A 17284-nucleotide genomic window follows, 5' to 3' on the forward strand; every position below is an offset into this window, starting at 1 on the left:
CGTAAGGAGAGAAATGCTGAAGCTACAAGGTCAGGGGAGAGGAGAGGAAGGCAGGGCTAGGAATGTAAGGGAGGCCACCCGGTCTGGTGCCTTCTGCAGGGCCACCCGCCCCGGCCAATCTGCGGCTTCCTCACCTCTCATTTCCTAACGCCTTCTGCATATTCTGGCAAGGAGTCATGTTAGGTTACTCCAGCACACGTTGGAGGGACTGGAGACTGGAAGCTTTTAGATGTTATTATTCTGCAGCATTCCTCTTTTGAAATAAAGCTGGGAATAGGAGTAGCTGAGGTAGCCTGGCAGCGATGGTCTTTTCTTCAGGCCATGTGCCTTGGATCAGGGCAGGGTGCACTCAGGGTTGAGCTGGCTAAATAGTGCCATTTCAATATTTGGGCCCGGCGAGCGGCCGTCACTTAGCTTTCTAAATAGCTGGCTAAGTGAGAGATGGATCGGGGCATTCCAGAGCAGAGCTCTTTTTCCAGCTAACTTACTGGCCGATACAGTAAAAAATGCGGGAGAGCGGGCGAGCGCACAGGCCACTCTCCTGTGCGCACGATACAGTAAAAAAATGTATTTAAATTAGGCCCGGCGGTAAAAAGAGGCGCTAGGGACACTAGCGCGTCCCTAGCGCCTCTTTTCGGACAGGAGCGGCGGCTGTCAGCGGGTTTGACAGCCGACGCTCAATTTTGCCGGCGTCGGTTCTCGAGCCCGCTGACAGCCACGGGTTCGGAAACCGGACGCTGGCAAAATTGAGCGTCCGGTTTTCAAGCCGCGGGCCTATTTCAAATTTTTTTTTTTTTTTTTTTTTTACTTTTTTAAACTTTCGAGACCTCCGACTTAATATTGCCATGATATTAACTCGGAGGGTGCACAGAACAGCTTTTCTGTGCACTTTCCCGGTGCCGGCAGAAATGAACACCTACCTTTGGGTAGGTGTTCATTTCTGAAAGTAAAATGTGCGGCTTGGCTGCACATTTTCCTTTCTGTATCGCGCGGGAATACCTAATAGGGCCATCAACATGCATTTGCATGTTGATGGCCCTATTAGGTTCGGGGGGGTTGGACGCACTATTACCCACTGTACTGTATCGGCCTGTTAGCCAGATAAGTGCTAATATGCAACGTTATGTGGCTTAGTTGGCCGCATGTGGCTAAGACAGCTATCTGGCTATCCTATAGTTAGCCAGTTAAACTTAGCTGACTAACCGTACAATAGCCACACCTCGCTAAACATCTTGGCCAGGTTAACCAACTAAACAGGCCGACACTGTAAAAGGTGCAGGAGAGCCGGCGCTCCATGTTGAATGCCCGCTCTCCCGACGCGGGCCCAGGCACCTCTCCTGGGCGTCCCCAACGCCTCCTCATTAGCGGTAGAGGTGGCTGTCAGCGAGTCCGACAGCCCACACTCAATATTACCGGCGTCGGTTTCCGAACCCGCTGACAGCCCCAGGTTAGGGAAACGGGTGCCGGCCAAACTTAGCCTCCGTTTTTCTACCCCGCTGACTGGCGGCCAAACAGGTGCTAAACAGTGCGCGTGGCCGAGGATGCCGCACCCTATCGGCCTGCAATTAAGCTTAACCTGCTCAGCTGGATAGCGGCTGCCCAATGGCATCGCAATGTGTCCTCCTGCAGGAGGAGAAAAGTGGAGCTCCCATGTGCCCCCTCCTACAGCGAGGGAAGAGCAGGGACTCCTGTTCCTTTCCCCGTAGCCTCCGGGTCCCCAGGAGTGATGGAGCTTCTTCCAATGCAGCGTAGAGGACAAGATTTATAGAAAAAATGCGAGCACATGTCTTGGACAGATGGTAAGGGACAGAAAAAAGCACCTGGTGTGAATTCGGGAAGGAGAACGGGGAGGCAGATCAGGAGCTGAAAGCCTACCCTGTCTCTGTGCCATTGCATTCCTGGTGCAGGCTGGCCAAAGATACACAGAGAGGGAGAAGCAGGGAGGAGCGAGCCTGAGGGAGGGACAAACCCGGCTGATGCAACCTGCAGCTGGGATTTCCTTGGCCGGTACATGTGTCAGAGGGAGTCCCGGCGGCACAGGCTGCGGCTTCGGAGCCCCTGCAGTGCCCCCCCTCCCCCCCACCCACCCCTCCAGGGCTGGGGGAGCGCAGAGGTAAGAGTCTTTCAGCACAGTCACATTCAGAGGAGGGCACCGAGACAGGAGGAGACAGACAGCGAGCACCAAGACAGTAACAGGGAGAGAGAGACGAGTATGGGCTCCACACCAAGCTGCCTTCTTTTCTGTCCTCTGAGCGGTGCCTGTGCCCACAGCCCTACACCAGAGGCAGGCTCGGCAAAGAGACTGTGAAAGGTTGTGTGTGTGTGTGTGTGTGCCAGGCTCCGTCTGTGTGTGTGTGTCTCGGAGGGGGACGGTGTGTGCTGCTAGCAGCCACGTAGTCAGCGAAGGAAACCACTTCCTCCCACTCTCAGGGTGCAGAGTTCTGCAAACTGGAAAGGCCCAGGATCAAGAAAGCGAGTAGGCCTTACCTGCCCAGCACATGTCAAGGAGGACTGCTCTCTGTCCTCTGTAGTGTTCTCAGTACTGGAATAGCAGGGGGTGCTGGGTGCAGGAGTGAGGTGTGAGGGTGTGTGAGGGTCTCAGTAATGGAATGGGGGTGTGATGAGCAGGACTGAGGTGCAGTGGCAGAGCTGTGTGTGAGGGTCTCAGTACTGGGATAGCAGGGGATGCTGCAGGGCAGGAGTGAGGTGCATTGGCAGAGCTGTGTGTGAGGGTCTCAGTACTGGAATAGCAGGGGGTGCTGCAGGGCAGGAGTGGGTTGCATTAGCAGAGCTGTGTGGTGAGGGTCTCAGTACTGGGAATAGCAGGGGGTGCTGCAGGGCTGATGAGTGGGTTCATTGACAGAGCTGTGTCTGAGGATCTCAGTACTGGAATAGCAGGGGGTGCCGCAGGGCATGAGTGAGGTGCTTGGCAGAGGGCTTGTGTGTGAGGGTCTCAGTAACTGAGAATAGCAGGAGGTGCTGCAGGGCAGGAGTGAGGTGCATTGGCAGAGCTGTGCGTGAGGGTCTCAGTACTGGAATAGCAGGGAGTGCTGCAGGGCAGGTGCATTGGCAGAGCTGTGTGTGAGGGTCTCAGTACTGGAATAGCAGGAGGTGCTGCAGGGCAGGAGTGAGGTGCATTGGCAGAGCTGTGTGTGAGGGTCTCAGTACTGGAATAGCAGGAGGGGCTGCAGGACAGGAGTGAGGTGCATTGGCAGAGCTGTGCGTGAAGGTCTCAGTACTGGAATAGCAGGGGGTGCTGCAGGGCAGGAGAGAGGTGCATTGGCAGAGCTGTGTGTGAGGGTCTCAGTACTGGAATAGCAGGGAGTGCTGCAGGGCAGGTGCATTGGCAGAGCTGTGTGTGAGGGTCTCAGTACTGGAATAGCAGGAGGTGCTGCAGGGCAGGAGTGAGGAGCATTGGCAGATCTCTGTGTGAAGGTCTCAGTACTGGAATAGCAGGGGGTGCTGCAGGACAGGAGTGAGGTGCATTGGCAGATCTCTGTGTGAAGGTCTCGGTACTGGAATAGCAGGGGGTGCTGTGAGCAGGTGCATTGGCAGAAGGGTGTATGTGTATTGGGGTGAAGGTCTTACTATGGAGGATTGTTTGCTAGATGAAGAGAGGCTGGAGGAGGTTGGGATCTGGTGACTGACCCATTCCTCTCTTCTTGCTGATACAGCATCTCCAGAAAAGATAGCTCCACTTGGATAGGTAAAGTATGAGCTGATGACTCTCCAGATTGTCTCTCCGAGGTATTTAGCCCAGTAAAAAGGTCTCTCCTACCCCTTGTTTGCTGATCCCAGGAGAAGGGGAGTGGTGACTCCGTTTATTTGCTTTCCTTGATGGCATCTGGTCTGCCCTTCTCCTTGCCATTGCTTGGAAGGGCGCGGTGGCTCCAGCATACCCCGTCCCTCCACCTCAATCACCAGAGAAGGGGGCCAGGAAGGGCTGGAGAGAGAGAGCCTGTCCCAGAGATCCTCCCGCAGCCCCAGATTGTGCCTGAACCCCCAAGACTTGGCAATCCTGCCACGATTTCTGCTGGACACGCTCAGCGCTCTGCAGATGCACCTTTATTTATTTATTTTGAATTCTTATATACCCACATTCCTGTCAAGTATACAGATCGCACCGGCTTACAGTGCAACAGAAACAGTCGCTGGGAGCGATACCAGGAACATTTACCACCAATAGAGTAGAAAAACTTCATTACCGAATAAAATACCCATATAACTTTATCTGCAACATAGAAACATAAAGACAATTGGGGTATATTCCAGTGAAGATAGGGAAAGCTAGGGGGGCTGGGGAGAGAGGCTCTGGTTGGGGAACAGTAAATGGGTACCCAAATACGAAAGAGATGAGATTACCAGTTAACTGTTGCTACATATCAGGGTAAAACCGATTGCAAATTGCGGGTTACTTGGACCAGGTGATCTAGTGCTTAGGTCAGTGGGTCTAAGGTGAAAATATTGAGATACTGAGGGGGGAGAGGCAGGGCATGGGGGGGGCAGGAGAAATAAGGAGGGAAAGAACGAGGGAAAGAGGGCCCCAGATAAAGGCCTGGGAGGAACTAGGTTGAGGGCCTGCCTCTCACATGAGAGGCAGTCCCTTCTCCCTAGAGCTTACGAGCATTCTCTCCCATTCCTTCCCCATGGTGGGAGGCTGGGGAAGCAGAGAGCGGCAGCACTCCGCTTTCGTGCAGTTTTCTCTGCCGGCCCGCCTGACACACCTCCTCCATCTGGCGTCTGAGTGGCTGCAGCGAGAACCCGATCTCTGGAGGCAGGAGGGGCTGCCTGAGAGCGCGTCCTTCCTGAAAGCTCCTCTCAGGGCTCCTCTGGAAGTCCCTTTTTGCTGGCGTGGCATTGCACAGCAGATTTGGAAAGCTGTCATTTAGTAAGGAGCAGCTGGGAGTAGGAGGTCGGGATGCCTGGCTGTTCAGGCTGACCAGGGTTTACATTTGCATGGATAGAAACGCATCAGAGCCTCCATACATCAAAGGCTGGAAGTGCGGTGGGTGCTACTGAAGGCAGGGTATGTGCTGGGGGGGGGGGCATCAGGACTGGTGGTGCCAGGAGTACTTTTGAAGGCAGGGTATGTGCTGGGGGGGGGCATCAGGGCTGGTGGTGCCAGGGGTACTTTTGAAGGCAGGGTATGTGCTGGGGGGGGGGCATCAGGGCTGGTGGTGCCAGGAGTACTTTTGAAGGCAGGGTATGTGCTGGGGGGGGGGCATCAGGGCTGGTGGTGCCAGGGGTACTTTTGAAGGCAGGGTATGTGCTGGGGGGGGCATCAGGACTGGTGGTGCCAGGAGTACTTTTGAAGGCAGGGTATGTGCTGAGGGGGAGAGCATCAGGACTGGTGGTGCCAGGAGTACTTTTGAAGGCAGGGTATGTGCTGAGGGGGGAGAGCATCAGGGCTGGTGGTGCCAGGAGTACTTTTGAAGGCAGGGTATGTGCTGGGGGGGGGGGGCATCAGGGCTGGTGGTGCCAGGAGTACTTTTGAAGGCAGGGTATGTGCTGGGGGGGGGGCATCAGGGCTGGTGGTGCCAGGAGTACTTTTGAAGGCAGGGTATGTGCTGAGGGGGAGAGCATCAGGACTGGTGGTGCCAGGAGTACTTTTGAAGGCAGGGTATGTGCTGAGGGGGAGAGCATCAGGGCTGGTGGTGCCAGGGGTACTTTTGAAGGCAGGGTATGTGCTGGGGGGGGGGCATCAGGGCTGGTGGTGCCAGGAGTACTTTTGAAGGCAGGGTATGTGCTGAGGGGGAGAGCATCAGGGCTGGTGGTGCCAGGGGTACTTTTGAAGCCAGGGTATGTGCTGGGGGGGGGGGCATCAGGGCTGGTGGTGCCAGGAGTACTTTTGAAGGCAGGGTATGTGCTGGGGGAGGGGGGGGGGCATCAGGACTGGTGGTGGCAGGGTTACTGCTGAAGCCAGGGTACATGCTGGGAGAGGGTGGGGGCGGAGGAACAGTTTTGGTGGTGCCAGGGGTATCGCTAAAGGCAGAGTATGTGTTGGGGTCAGGGGAGGATCCAGGCTGTTGGTGCGTCTAGGAAGTGCCACTTGTAGGTATGACTCTGGGACTCCCCTCCTCCCTGTGTGTTAGTGTCTGTATCCCGTGCCCGGGCAGTGCCTGGGTGGGAGTTGGCATCCTTCCCCAGTATGTCGGGTGTGATGTGTTCCTGTCGGGTGTGATCTCTCCTGTAGCATCTCTGTTTTTCTCTCAGGGCGGAATTTGAGAATCCAGCTGAGGTCCAGGCACGGGAGCCGTGCGCCTGGAGCCCCACCCTGCGACGCGCCTGATGGAAAAGTGCGGGCCGGAGCTGGAGGAGCCGGCGGTGGGGGAGTCCAGCCTTGGCCTGCTGCCAGAGGAGCTTGCCCCCCGCCCCTCTTGGGGCAGTAAAGTGCAGTACATCCTTGCCCAGGTCGGCTTCTCCGTGGGACTCGGCAACGTGTGGAGGTTTCCCTACCTCTGCCACCAGAATGGAGGCGGTAAGCTGAGAGCGTGTCACATTGCATGCCCGAGCACCGTGAGACCCCCCTTAGAGTCTGATTGTACCGTGCGTCGTGCCTGCCCTTATCCCGACTCCTCTGGAAGATCCAGGATCAGGCCCTGAGATATCTCAGGGGGGATGGGGCGGCATGACCATGTACTGGCAAAATGTGCCGCGGCTCTGACCTGCCGAGCCGCCTCCTGTGCTGTTCTCGGTGAGACGCCTCCTTTGGGCAATGCGCACTTTGAAATCCGGTCTTCGACCACTCTGGGGTTACCCCCCCCCCCACCAGGGCGCCTTGCTTCCAACCCAAATAAAACCAAGAGATCTTCGGCCACAGGGTCCCCGCGCATGCTGTGCGTGAACATTGGCGTGTCATGCCCACGGTAGCCCACATGCAACCCACTAAGTACCAAGACAATAACACGAGGGAGCGGAGGTAGTGCTGGGCCTCGGCATGTACTGTTTTCATTTATTTATTTATTTATTTATTTAGAGAATTTTATATACCGACAGCCGTTTGCACATCGTATCGGTTTACATAGAACTTATAACAAATTGGGAATGCCATTACATAGAACAGGAACAAAGTGTACAATAACTAACAATAACAAGCTAATCTGGATAACTGAGAAACTATTTACAGGATTCAATGGTAGATAGACGATAATTTGGTTAGGGAGGGAGACCATAGCGTGATTGAGTAACTGGGAAGGCATAAGAGTGTTACAGGATATGCATAGAACGAAATCTTAACAGAGTGGTGTTTCAGGGAAAGTTATAGCAGGGGGGGGGGAGGGAGGGATAGCATGAGAGGTCTAAATAATTGTTGACACAGGGTGAGGAGGTAGGAAGTTATAATAGGTAGTTCAGAGCCATGGTTCTAACTGCAGCTCTGTGGGTTGCCAGGCGGGTGGAGGTCGCATGAAGGGTAGGCCTGTAGGAACAGCCAGGTTTTTAGCTTTTTTTTTAATATAGTCTGCTTTTTGACTCTTCAAAGTGAATTACATTCAGGTACTGTAGTTATTTCCCTGCCTCAGAGGGTTTATAATCTAAGTTTGTACCTGAAGCAACGGAGGGTAAAGGGACTTGCTCAAGGTCACAAGGAGCGGCAGTGGGATTTGAACCCTGGTCTCCCTGGTTCGTAGCCCCGATGCTCTAACCTCTAGGCTGATTTGCAAAGCAATTCACCCCGGGAAAAAGTGTCTTGCCCGTGTTAATCGGCTCTCTGACTCTCACCCTCCCTCAGCGTGAGCTACAACGCCCAGGCTTTGAGTGGCCCTGAGAGGGTAGGAAAAGGAGCCCACCTCACATTATCAGATCTTCCTGTGTACTTTTCCAGCAAAAGTCTGTTCGCACACAAAGCAAGTGCAAGCGATCACGTGGCCCTTGTACGCGTGACAGCTTTCAAACAGAAATCTGAGACTTCATGCCAAGCCCAATAGGTAAAGCGCACCCAGTGCTGGCAGCTTACAAACCAGGCCCTAAATAAGCAAACAGACCCTCCAAACACAATCTGGAACCCCATCCCCTGGACATTCTCTGTGCTGTGTGGCGAAAAGGACGCGCACCCTGGATAGGCTGACCAAGGCGAGTTACCTCTGTCAAAGGCATCCTAAGGCTTGGAAAACTGCAGGCCCCCCAGAATGTATTGAAAAGCAATTCCATTCAATCCTCTTAGAAGGATGTGCTCAGACCGTCGTTCTCCTGTCTCCCAGTTATGCGCTCGGCAGCGGGCGGGATCCCTCTCTCGCCCTCGGCGTGCGCACGTGTCCCGCCGCCGGCGTGCCGACGGCTGCACTCACTGTGCGATGCTTTGCCTGCAGGGGCCTTTCTCCTCCTGTACTTCCTGCTGCTGGGGATTATCGGCATCCCCCTCTTCTTCCTGGAGCTGGCTGCAGGGCAGAGCATCCGGCAAGGCAGCATTGGAGTCTGGAAGCGCATCAGCCCCCGGCTTGCCGGCATTGGCTTTGCCAGCTGCGTGGTGAGTGGCCTGTGGCCGTGCTTTGCTAAGAGGGCTGGCGTTCCTGTGGCGAGGGGCTGGGGAAGGGTCTTCACCAGCACTGATGTCTGATCTTTGTGGCTTTTCCAGGTTTGCTTCTTCGTGGCCTTGTACTACAACGTCATCATTGCCTGGAGCCTCTTCTACATCTTCCACTCTTTCCAGTATCCCCTGCCATGGGAATCCTGCCCCATCCCGCCCAATCAGACTGAGGAAGGTTTGTGCTCAAACATGGTGACCTTGATAACCAGGACACTCCCCAGAATGGTGCTGGGGGGAGGGGGTGTTTGCTGTGCTGCAGAAGGCATCGTCCTTCATAAATAAGACACACTCCAACCCCGGCACCGTAGCATGGTGTTAGGGAGTGTTGGGCTGTCGGAGGCATTGTCCTTCATAACCAGGACATGCTCCAGTTTCCAGTACCCCAGCATGGTGTGCTTCATACACAGCTCAGGTGGGGATCATGTACCCTTCCTTCTGATGCAGGAAAATCCCGGCCTGGTGAATGCATATCTGTCTTCTCTCTGCGTTTTCTGTAGTGCGGGAATGCATCAGCAGCTCTCCGTCCACCTACTTCTGGTATCGTAAGGCGCTGGAAATCACAGACTCGATTGAGGAGAGTGGGGGCCTGAATGGAGCCATGGTGGGCTGCCTCTTCTTAGCCTGGGTGGTGGTCTGTTTCAGCATGATCAAAGGAATCAAATCCTCGGGGAAAGTAAGTCTGAAAACCTGTGAGAGTCTTTCTGTCCAGGCCAAGCGTCTCGTCTTCTCTCTTCCTCACATCCTACCTGTCTAGGGAAATTCTGGAGCTTTTATAGATTCATATCGTCTCTGAAATGTTTCTTTGGATCTGCTGCATATGGACGAGATGCTTCAGGTACAACAGCAGCGTAATATGGTATTCAGACTCCAGGGTAAACTTTGGGCTAGGAGCGGGAGCATTTGGATTTAGATGGGCTAGAACAGGAGACTGAGGAAGAGGCTGGAAGATTGAGGTTTATGCGGAGTCTCCTGGGAGGTTCTGGAGATTTGTGATACACAGCTGTAGACAACTCGGGGGAAGAGCGATGCTGCGTGGAAAGTAGTAATCTGGCCCCCGCTGTTGCTTCGTTTTCTAGGTCATGTATTTCAGCTCGGTTTTCCCCTACGTGGTTCTCCTTTGCTTCTTGATCCGTGGGCTCTTGCTGGAAGGAGCTGTTGATGGGATTCGTATCATGTTCACACCAAAGGTAAGGGTGCCCCCTCACTCCATCCTACCCCTTCTGCAAAGGTCCGCCATGTGCCTTTTTCGAGGGGGTGACTCTCACCAGTAAGTGCCTCCAGTCCAGCACGTCAGCAAAAGGATTTGCATGCCCAGACTGTGGGCGGGGTAGGCTGAGGGTATCTGGCTTTGGAATACAATATTCCAGTTTTGTAAATGTTCAAATCCCATAGTGGCCTGAGCTGTCATTCCTCAGCCCTCATAGCGCCTTTTGTTCCATTGCCACTCCCTCCCTAGTCAGAATCGGTCAATATCCAACCAGCACAGTAACCTTTACTATCCCAGCAGTCTCTCGCTAATCAACGACGTGCCCTGTGTTATAGGAGATTGCTGCCGTATGTTTACAACACCAGTCGGTCTTACTGCATTAATGCTTCCTTTCTTTACCCATAGCTGGAAATCTGGCAGGACATCCAAGTGTGGCGTCAAGCTGCCACCCAAGTGTTCTTTGCCTTGGGCCTGGGCTTCGGCAGCGTGATTGCCTACTCCAGCTACAACTGCCGCACCAACAACTGCCACTTTGATGCCATCCTGGTGTCGTTCATAAACTTCATGACATCCATCCTGGCCACACTGGTCGTCTTTGCCGTGCTGGGGTTCCGGGCAAACATAATCACTCAGCAATGCATCCATGAGTGAGTGACCCCTTCCCCCCTCTAATCTGACCCTTTCTGACCCCCTACTGCTCTAATAGAAGTAGAAACTGAAGCAGCCATATATGTGTCATCTCAGCTTCTCTTTTTGATCATTGACATGTCAGTCGTATCCTAGCATGAATGACAGGTGGAATGGATGATGGGATGCTGCGTGAATAGTGGAAGGGATGTGTGGATGAATGGATAGATTGAGGTTGGGAGGGATGGATGGGGGAATGGATGTAGAAATGGATGAATAGTGGAAGGGATGTGTGGATGAATGGATAGATTGAGGTTGGGAGGGATGGATGGGGGAATGGATGTAGAGATGGATGAATAGTGGAAGGGATGTGTGGATGAATGGATAGATTGAGGTTGAGAGGAAGGATGGATGGGGGGATGGATGTAGACATGGATGAATAGTGGATGGGATTTCTGGATCTCTGCCATTTGTGACAATGTTGTGAAATTCAGGCCAACAGTGTTGCTACTCCAACAGAGAACATGAACAGATAATATGTTTACTATTTCTAAGCTCTGCTCTCTGCTGTCAGGAACACGCAGAAGCTGATGGATCTCATACACGGTGGCAGTCTCTCAGCTGAATTCCTCCTGGTACAGAACCTGAGCAGCACCGAATACAGCCAGTGGTATCAGCGGGCAAATGAGAATGGCACCTTGCAGCAGCACGGGATTGAAGATTGCAGGGTGGAGAATGAGGTGAACAAGGTGGGTTCTTGTAGTCATTAGCAGCCCCATCTGGCTGCTCCCCCGTCACCAGGTGCTGTGGTGCGCTGACCTGTTTCCTCTCACTGGTTCCCGTAGGGCGTGGAAGGCACAGGATTGGCGTTTATCGTCTTCACGGAGGCCATGACGCTCTTCCCGGCCTCGCCTTTCTGGTCTGTGCTCTTCTTCTTCATGCTGCAGAATCTGGGCCTCAGCACGATGCTGGGGAACATGCAGGGCATCATCACCCCTCTGCTGGACAACTTCCCCGCCCTGCGCAAGAAGAAGACGCTCTTCACAGGTGATGCCCAAATCCTGCCACGCCACTCCACCCCGCACTCGCAGCAGTGCACCCTGGGGCTTGGAGGGTTGCTGTACTCTGCTACCACACCTCATTGCCCCCTCTGCTTGTTTCCAGTGGCCTGCTGCCTCTCGGGATTCGTATTTGGGTTGATTTTCGTCCAGCGGTCCGGCAACTATTTTGTGACCATGTTTGACGACTACTCAGCCACGCTGCCGCTCATTGTTGTGGTCATCTTCGAGAACGTGGCTGTGGCCTGGGTATATGGGGCAGACAGGTAACGCGTGCATCTCTGCTTAGCTGCATGGGAGGTTTCCCATGCCATACTGTCCTGTTAGATCAATGGCGGAAGTGCCATGGGCTGACTAGACCGGGGTACATGATACCCTGCTCACCTCCAGGCCATCTCACTTTCTCCCACCTCCCCCAATGTCTTCTCTGATGCTCAGGCAGCCTTCAACAGCAGACTGGCTTTGATCTTACCCTTTGCGGCTTCCCCCTTGATCCCTGTCCCTTGCCTTTCCCTTGTGTCCAATGACGCTCGCGTTTGCGTTGGTCCGAATAAAGGCTACCAAAATAGATTAGGCTCGACGCCAAAATCCCTATGGGATGAGGCGGAAAGACCTACATGTGTACACCCTAGAGAGGAGGAATATGATAGAGAGAGTCAGATACCTCCAAAGGAATAAATAATGCACAGGAGAGAAAGGCCCCAGGAGGTAATATCAGAAAATGGAGCGGCCTCGCAGCGGGAATGAGAGAGCTCCTGGGATCGGCGCAGAGGGAAGAAGTGAGGGGAAAGCTGACTGGCCTGTCAGGGACCGTCTCTTATTTGTGCCTGTCTAATAGCACTGTAGGGATGAGGAGCAGCAGCAGCAGCACCAGGAATCCAATTTAGGAAGAGAGTGGCTGGATCTTAGTTATCGGTCCCTGCTTCGAAGTTACATTTCTGCATCTCCATCTCATGAGGCCTGGGGTTGTTTTGCTCTCCCTCTGGACAGGAATAACTGGCTGGACCGCGTTTTCTTTTTTTTTTTGCTATGCTGTGTTAAAATGTGTCAGCTGACGCCCGTGTTTCTGTGTTTGATTGCTTTGAAGGTTCATGGATGACTTGGAGCAGATGCTGGGCTGGCGTCCCTGGTCTATTTACAAGTACACATGGAAATATGTCAGCATCCTTGCTATGCTAGGACTTCTGCTGGCCAGTCTTATCCGCATGTGCTTTGCACATCCCACCTACCGGGCCTGGAACATGGAACAGGTAAGACCACTCTCACCCCCTCATCCCTGCTCAGCAGTAGATGTGCCCTGTAGAGGAAGGAGGAGCAATTTTAGACCACTCTCTCCCCTTCATCACTGCATGATGGCATTTACACCCCGTCCAGGAAGATGGACACAGTCGTAGACACAGTAAACTCCAGAAAGAATTGGGCAGTTCGTTCAGGGCATTGTCTCTCTCGTGTGAATGAGAGAGACAGACGGAGGCATCTTGATGCCTCGCTGGCATGCAGGAGGAAGACCGTTGTCCAGAGAAAGAATGGGTGTGGCACGCTTTCTGCTTGCCCAGAGGTTCTGTGACCGCTCTGGACTGTGCCTGACTTAAGGTTTAAGTTTTATTTATTTTTATACCGTCATTTCAGTGGAACCATCATAACGGTGAACAATAAATTAAAGTAAGAAAATACAATACATAATCAAATCATATAAACTTAATAATCAGTAAAACATAAATACTAAAATAAGCTTAAGTTAATCAATTAAAACAGAAAGATAAGATAAGATAAGATACAAAATAGGAAAGTGCTGCAGTAATGCCGTGTTCTGTTGTCACTATGATTCCAAGTAAGCACATTTAAAAAGCCACGTTTTGAGATCTGCCTTAAATTTCTAGATATCTGCTTGCAGTCTAATTTCTTCAGGCAGAGAGTTCCATAGTTTTGGACCTGCTATCGATATTGCCCTTTCGCGAACTTGTCTGTTTCCTGCTCCCTAGGCCCTGGAGATGAAGCTGGAGTACCCGCCCTGGGCCCTGGGCCTCCTCATCAGCCTCATCGCTTTGGCTTCCTTCCCCATCCCTGCCCTCTTCCTCAGGCAGGTCCTGAGGGAGAGCTGTCGGAGAAAGAGCGTGGACACCTACTCCCAGTGCGGCTACCATCAGGGGGACACTGCCGACGAGACAGGCTCGCCCACGGAGGAGAGCCCGGCGGACCCTCAGTGTCAGGCCAACGGCTTCCCGCCTGCGGAGGCAGCGGAGATGGCAGAGACGGGGAAGCTGCTGGCAGAGGACAGTGGGGAAGAGGCGGAGGAGGACGAGGACACTTTGCTTCGCTGACAAAGAACTGGTAGAAAGTTTGCCCATTCTGGATGGTGAGAGGGAGGACGTCTCACACCCCCCCCCTTCCCCCTGACTTGGATCCGTTCCGGAGGAAGCCCGCAGGTAAGCCGGCTTTGTCTGCACTTTGGAGGCGAGGAAATCTCTTCAGACATTGGGACAGAGAGCCGTGGGCTGGCCAGCTGTGGCCCTCCCTAATGAGGCTTCAAAAACGAACAAGCTGCTCCATAAACTGTTGGAAGTCAAAAGCATCTCAGCTGGGGGGTGATTGCACAGCCCTCGCTGGGCCCTAAAATACAACATTTGAAACCAGGCCACCCTCCGATACTCTGGAACTTTCTTGGCTTTCGGATATGGATTTGGATTATAAATTTAATGCTGCTCAGGGACAGCTAATATTGACTGGGGGGGGGGGGGGGTTAAAAAATGCCAGGACAAAAGGCTGTGATGCCTGCTATGTCTGCGTGCCGCCTCGTCCACCGCAGAGCCACGAGGAGCGCAGCGGGGCCCTCAGGGTCACAGCACCCAGGCCCCTGGCAGAGGGAGGAGTCTGCGTGGAGTGGCTGCAGGAGCAGGACTTGACAGAGTGCATTACTGAGCAGCGCTCAGCTATTACGGGAAAAAAAAAGGCCAAAAACCTGGAAAAATGAAGGAAAAATAAGGAGACAAAAAGTTAATGCAGCTACTGATGATGGAAGCTGTGGGGCTAATTTCTTTCTAGAAAATACTGAAGGCTGCTGGAAATTCAGTTGCTGGTACGATAAGAGCCAGTAAGGAAAATGTTTCATCGTAGATGTATGTCCGTCCATTCTGAATATAAGATCACACAACCAATGAGAAATCAGCCAAATGCACTAAACACACTCCAGGGCAAACCAGATCTGTGCATCTCACTCCCAAATGTAAGAGACACATGAGCCAATGAGAAATCAGGAAACTCAGCCAATCAGAAGCACTAAATACAATCCACTGCCAGAGATCCTGCACATAAGATCAGAGAACCAATGAGAAATTTCAGAGCCATTGTTGTGGGTAAATCCCGATGTAACTGTCCTCCCTTGCTGGATTTAGAGGAGGCATTCCCCGGGAGCGCCATAACATTTGCCTTTTTACCTCTCTGCCCTCTAGCTAGCTTCAGCGTCAAACTTAAGTGCATCGGTCCCATGCCAAAGTCGCCCCTGCGAGTCCAGATTTAAGACATAGAAACATAGAAAGTGATGGCAGAAAAGGACCTTACCAGTCTGCCCAGCAAGCTCCCATAGTTATGTTTCCCATACTTATCAGTTTCTCCAACCGCCAAGGTCAGGGCTCTTGTTGGTTACTGTTTGAGACACAATTTCCCTTCCTCCCTGCCGCTGAATCAGAGAGCAGCGTGCAATGCTGGAGTTGCATCAGAAGTGTAGTATCAGGCTTTTGGTTAAGGGTAGTAACCGCCGCATCAAGCAAGTTACCCCCATGCTCATGTGCTTTCCCACACCCTACAGTTCATGGCCTCGGTTGCTGTCTGAATCCAATTCCTCCTTTCCTCTTTTCTCCCTGCCATTGAAGCAGCGAGCAATAGCGGAGTTGCTTCACATTTTGAAGTCTATTTGCCACACCAGCAAGATACCCCCATGCCTTACTTCATTCCCCAAAAGCCAAAAATGATGGGTTTTGCCCCAGAAATCAGAGAACAGCAGGGGCAGTCCGGAATTTGGCTTGTGTTGTCTCTGCCAAAATCTGAATCTGGTTTCGGGCAACCGTGCTGGGCGGTGCCAGTATCACAGTCGCATGACCTATTAGTAGCAGACACCTGTCACCTTAGTAATGCCACCCTATTTTTAGGTGAGCCGATTGGTGTGGGTGGCTCTGACAGTGCCCTTGCTTGTATGTTTCATTTCCTTTTTAGATCATTATCAATTGCTTTCCAGATAAACAAAATCACCCAAAGCGAAGAACGACACATTCAAGTGTACAAAATTACAATTCCCACAAGAATCCTTCCACATTTTCGATAAATCTGTTACAGAACTCTTGATCCCCATGAGGCCTGGGTGCACCCACCCACCATGCTTTTGATAAATCTGGTACTGGGTGTACTCTTTGAAAGAGATTTAGATTTCAGGCCCTGTGACCTTTCTATGCTGCTAAGATCTGAGAAAGCTCCCCGGGTCGGGGTTTGATGACCTCACTTTTCCATTTGCTATGCAAATGAGCCAGGGTGTGATGTCAAGGCACGGCTCGTCATTCTGCCCTATGGTGCTCTGTGGGCGAGCCACCTGGGACTGGAGCTCTCCATACCAGCACTGGAAAAGAGGAGGGGTGCTGGGGCCGGGAAGGGTACGGTCTAACATGATTACTGTTTGTCAAAATTTCCACTGCCAAATGTAAAATAATATATTATTTGATTTTTTATTTTTTTTTAGCTCTTGGTGCCTATGAAGAATTGCTTCTAGGAAGTAGATTTTATGTATTGCTATAATTACATGTGCATATCTATGTTTGATTTTGTTACTCTTTGCTTAGGGGGCAAAGGGTTGGCCCCTCTCCTATTTGATATTATATCCTTAGAAAGATGTGAAGCTCTGGGCACTCAGCTATGTTCTTGCAAACACTGCAAGAGCTCTGAAGCCTCCCATGCCAGTCCAGCTCAGCAGAAAGAAGCCACTGTTGGGAAGGATGCCAGCATAGCCCCTGCAGTTTCTGGCCTCCGCCCCCCGGCTCTAGTTTGGGTCATGTCATGCCTCTGCTAAGATCAAGGGCTGCTGCATGGATCAGAGCAGAGTCAGCTGCTGTGCCTTGTTGGCTGGCAGTGCCTGAGCCTTCAGCCTCTCTAGGGAGACTTGGATGGATTCAGATTCTTTGGAGTGCTTCCTAGAACTTCTTGGCTTGGAAGTGGGGATATCTGGCGATAGCATCACAATCAAACTCCTGTGTGGGAAAATATGCCCCCCCCAAGCCGACAGAAACCAGGGGAGCTGTGGAAAACATTAAGAAGCCGGAGGCTTTCAGATTGCTGAGTTTTGTAAAGTGAATTCTTACAGATTGTGCTATACTGTGAAATGGATCCTGGTGCTAGGGTTTTTATTGCTCTGCAGTAGCCTCAGCGGAAAGGTTGGGTGGGCCCATAGCACTGTCTCGGCAGACCTTAGCCCAGGTCTGCTTCTGCTGGCACCTGTGCTTCCTGGCCAGTCCCCTATAGGAGGTGCCCTCTCTTCTGGGCCTGAATGCTGTGAGCAAGGGTCAAGGCAGTGCTAGTTGGCATGGGGAAGGGAGTTGGGTGCAGACCCGAAGATTGCTCAGAGCCTTGGAGACAATCGGATCGTCTTTGCTTTTCCATTGATTGTATGGTGTTTGAACGTTTTATATGAGGATTTTATGCTGAAGTTTTGTAAACCGCCTAGGTCGGTCAGCACTGTCTGTGGCACAGAAACTTGGATAAATAAAATATTTTAATGCAAAAACCTTTATTGGGTCTGCCCATAAGTCTATTAGCCACATGATCGCAATAAGAAGGACAAGAACTGGAAAGAGCTCTAAGAGGCATCAGCTCTGACGAAGGGCGCTG

At 52.5% G+C, this 17284-nt stretch overlaps 1 protein-coding gene across 6 annotated transcripts; it reads left to right on the forward strand.

Annotated features, from left to right (window-relative positions):
• The first annotated feature begins 1990 nt into the window (after positions 1-1990).
• Positions 1991-17181, forward strand: LOC115080228 (sodium-dependent neutral amino acid transporter B(0)AT2-like). Of its 6 annotated transcripts, none has more exons than XM_029584358.1 (12): positions 1991-2113; positions 6214-6478; positions 8307-8464; positions 8573-8699; positions 9022-9197; positions 9601-9711; positions 10137-10378; positions 10933-11107; positions 11204-11405; positions 11523-11682; positions 12504-12666; positions 13399-17181. In XM_029584358.1, the coding sequence occupies exons 2-12, from the start codon at positions 6289-6291 to the stop codon at positions 13735-13737; spliced, it is 2043 nt and encodes a 680-aa protein (XP_029440218.1). In that variant the 5' UTR covers positions 1991-2113; positions 6214-6288; the 3' UTR covers positions 13738-17181. The 6 variants fall into 6 exon arrangements, with proteins under 6 accessions (XP_029440218.1, XP_029440222.1, XP_029440221.1 ...); XM_029584362.1 differs by lacking the exon at positions 1991-2113 and adding an exon at positions 2191-2311; XM_029584361.1 differs by lacking the exon at positions 1991-2113 and adding an exon at positions 3515-3706.
• Positions 17182-17284: the final 103 nt, after the last annotated feature.

Source organism: Rhinatrema bivittatum, chromosome 19 (genome assembly GCF_901001135.1).
Source record: "Rhinatrema bivittatum chromosome 19, aRhiBiv1.1, whole genome shotgun sequence".
NCBI classification, from domain to species: Eukaryota; Metazoa; Chordata; class Amphibia; order Gymnophiona; family Rhinatrematidae; genus Rhinatrema; species Rhinatrema bivittatum.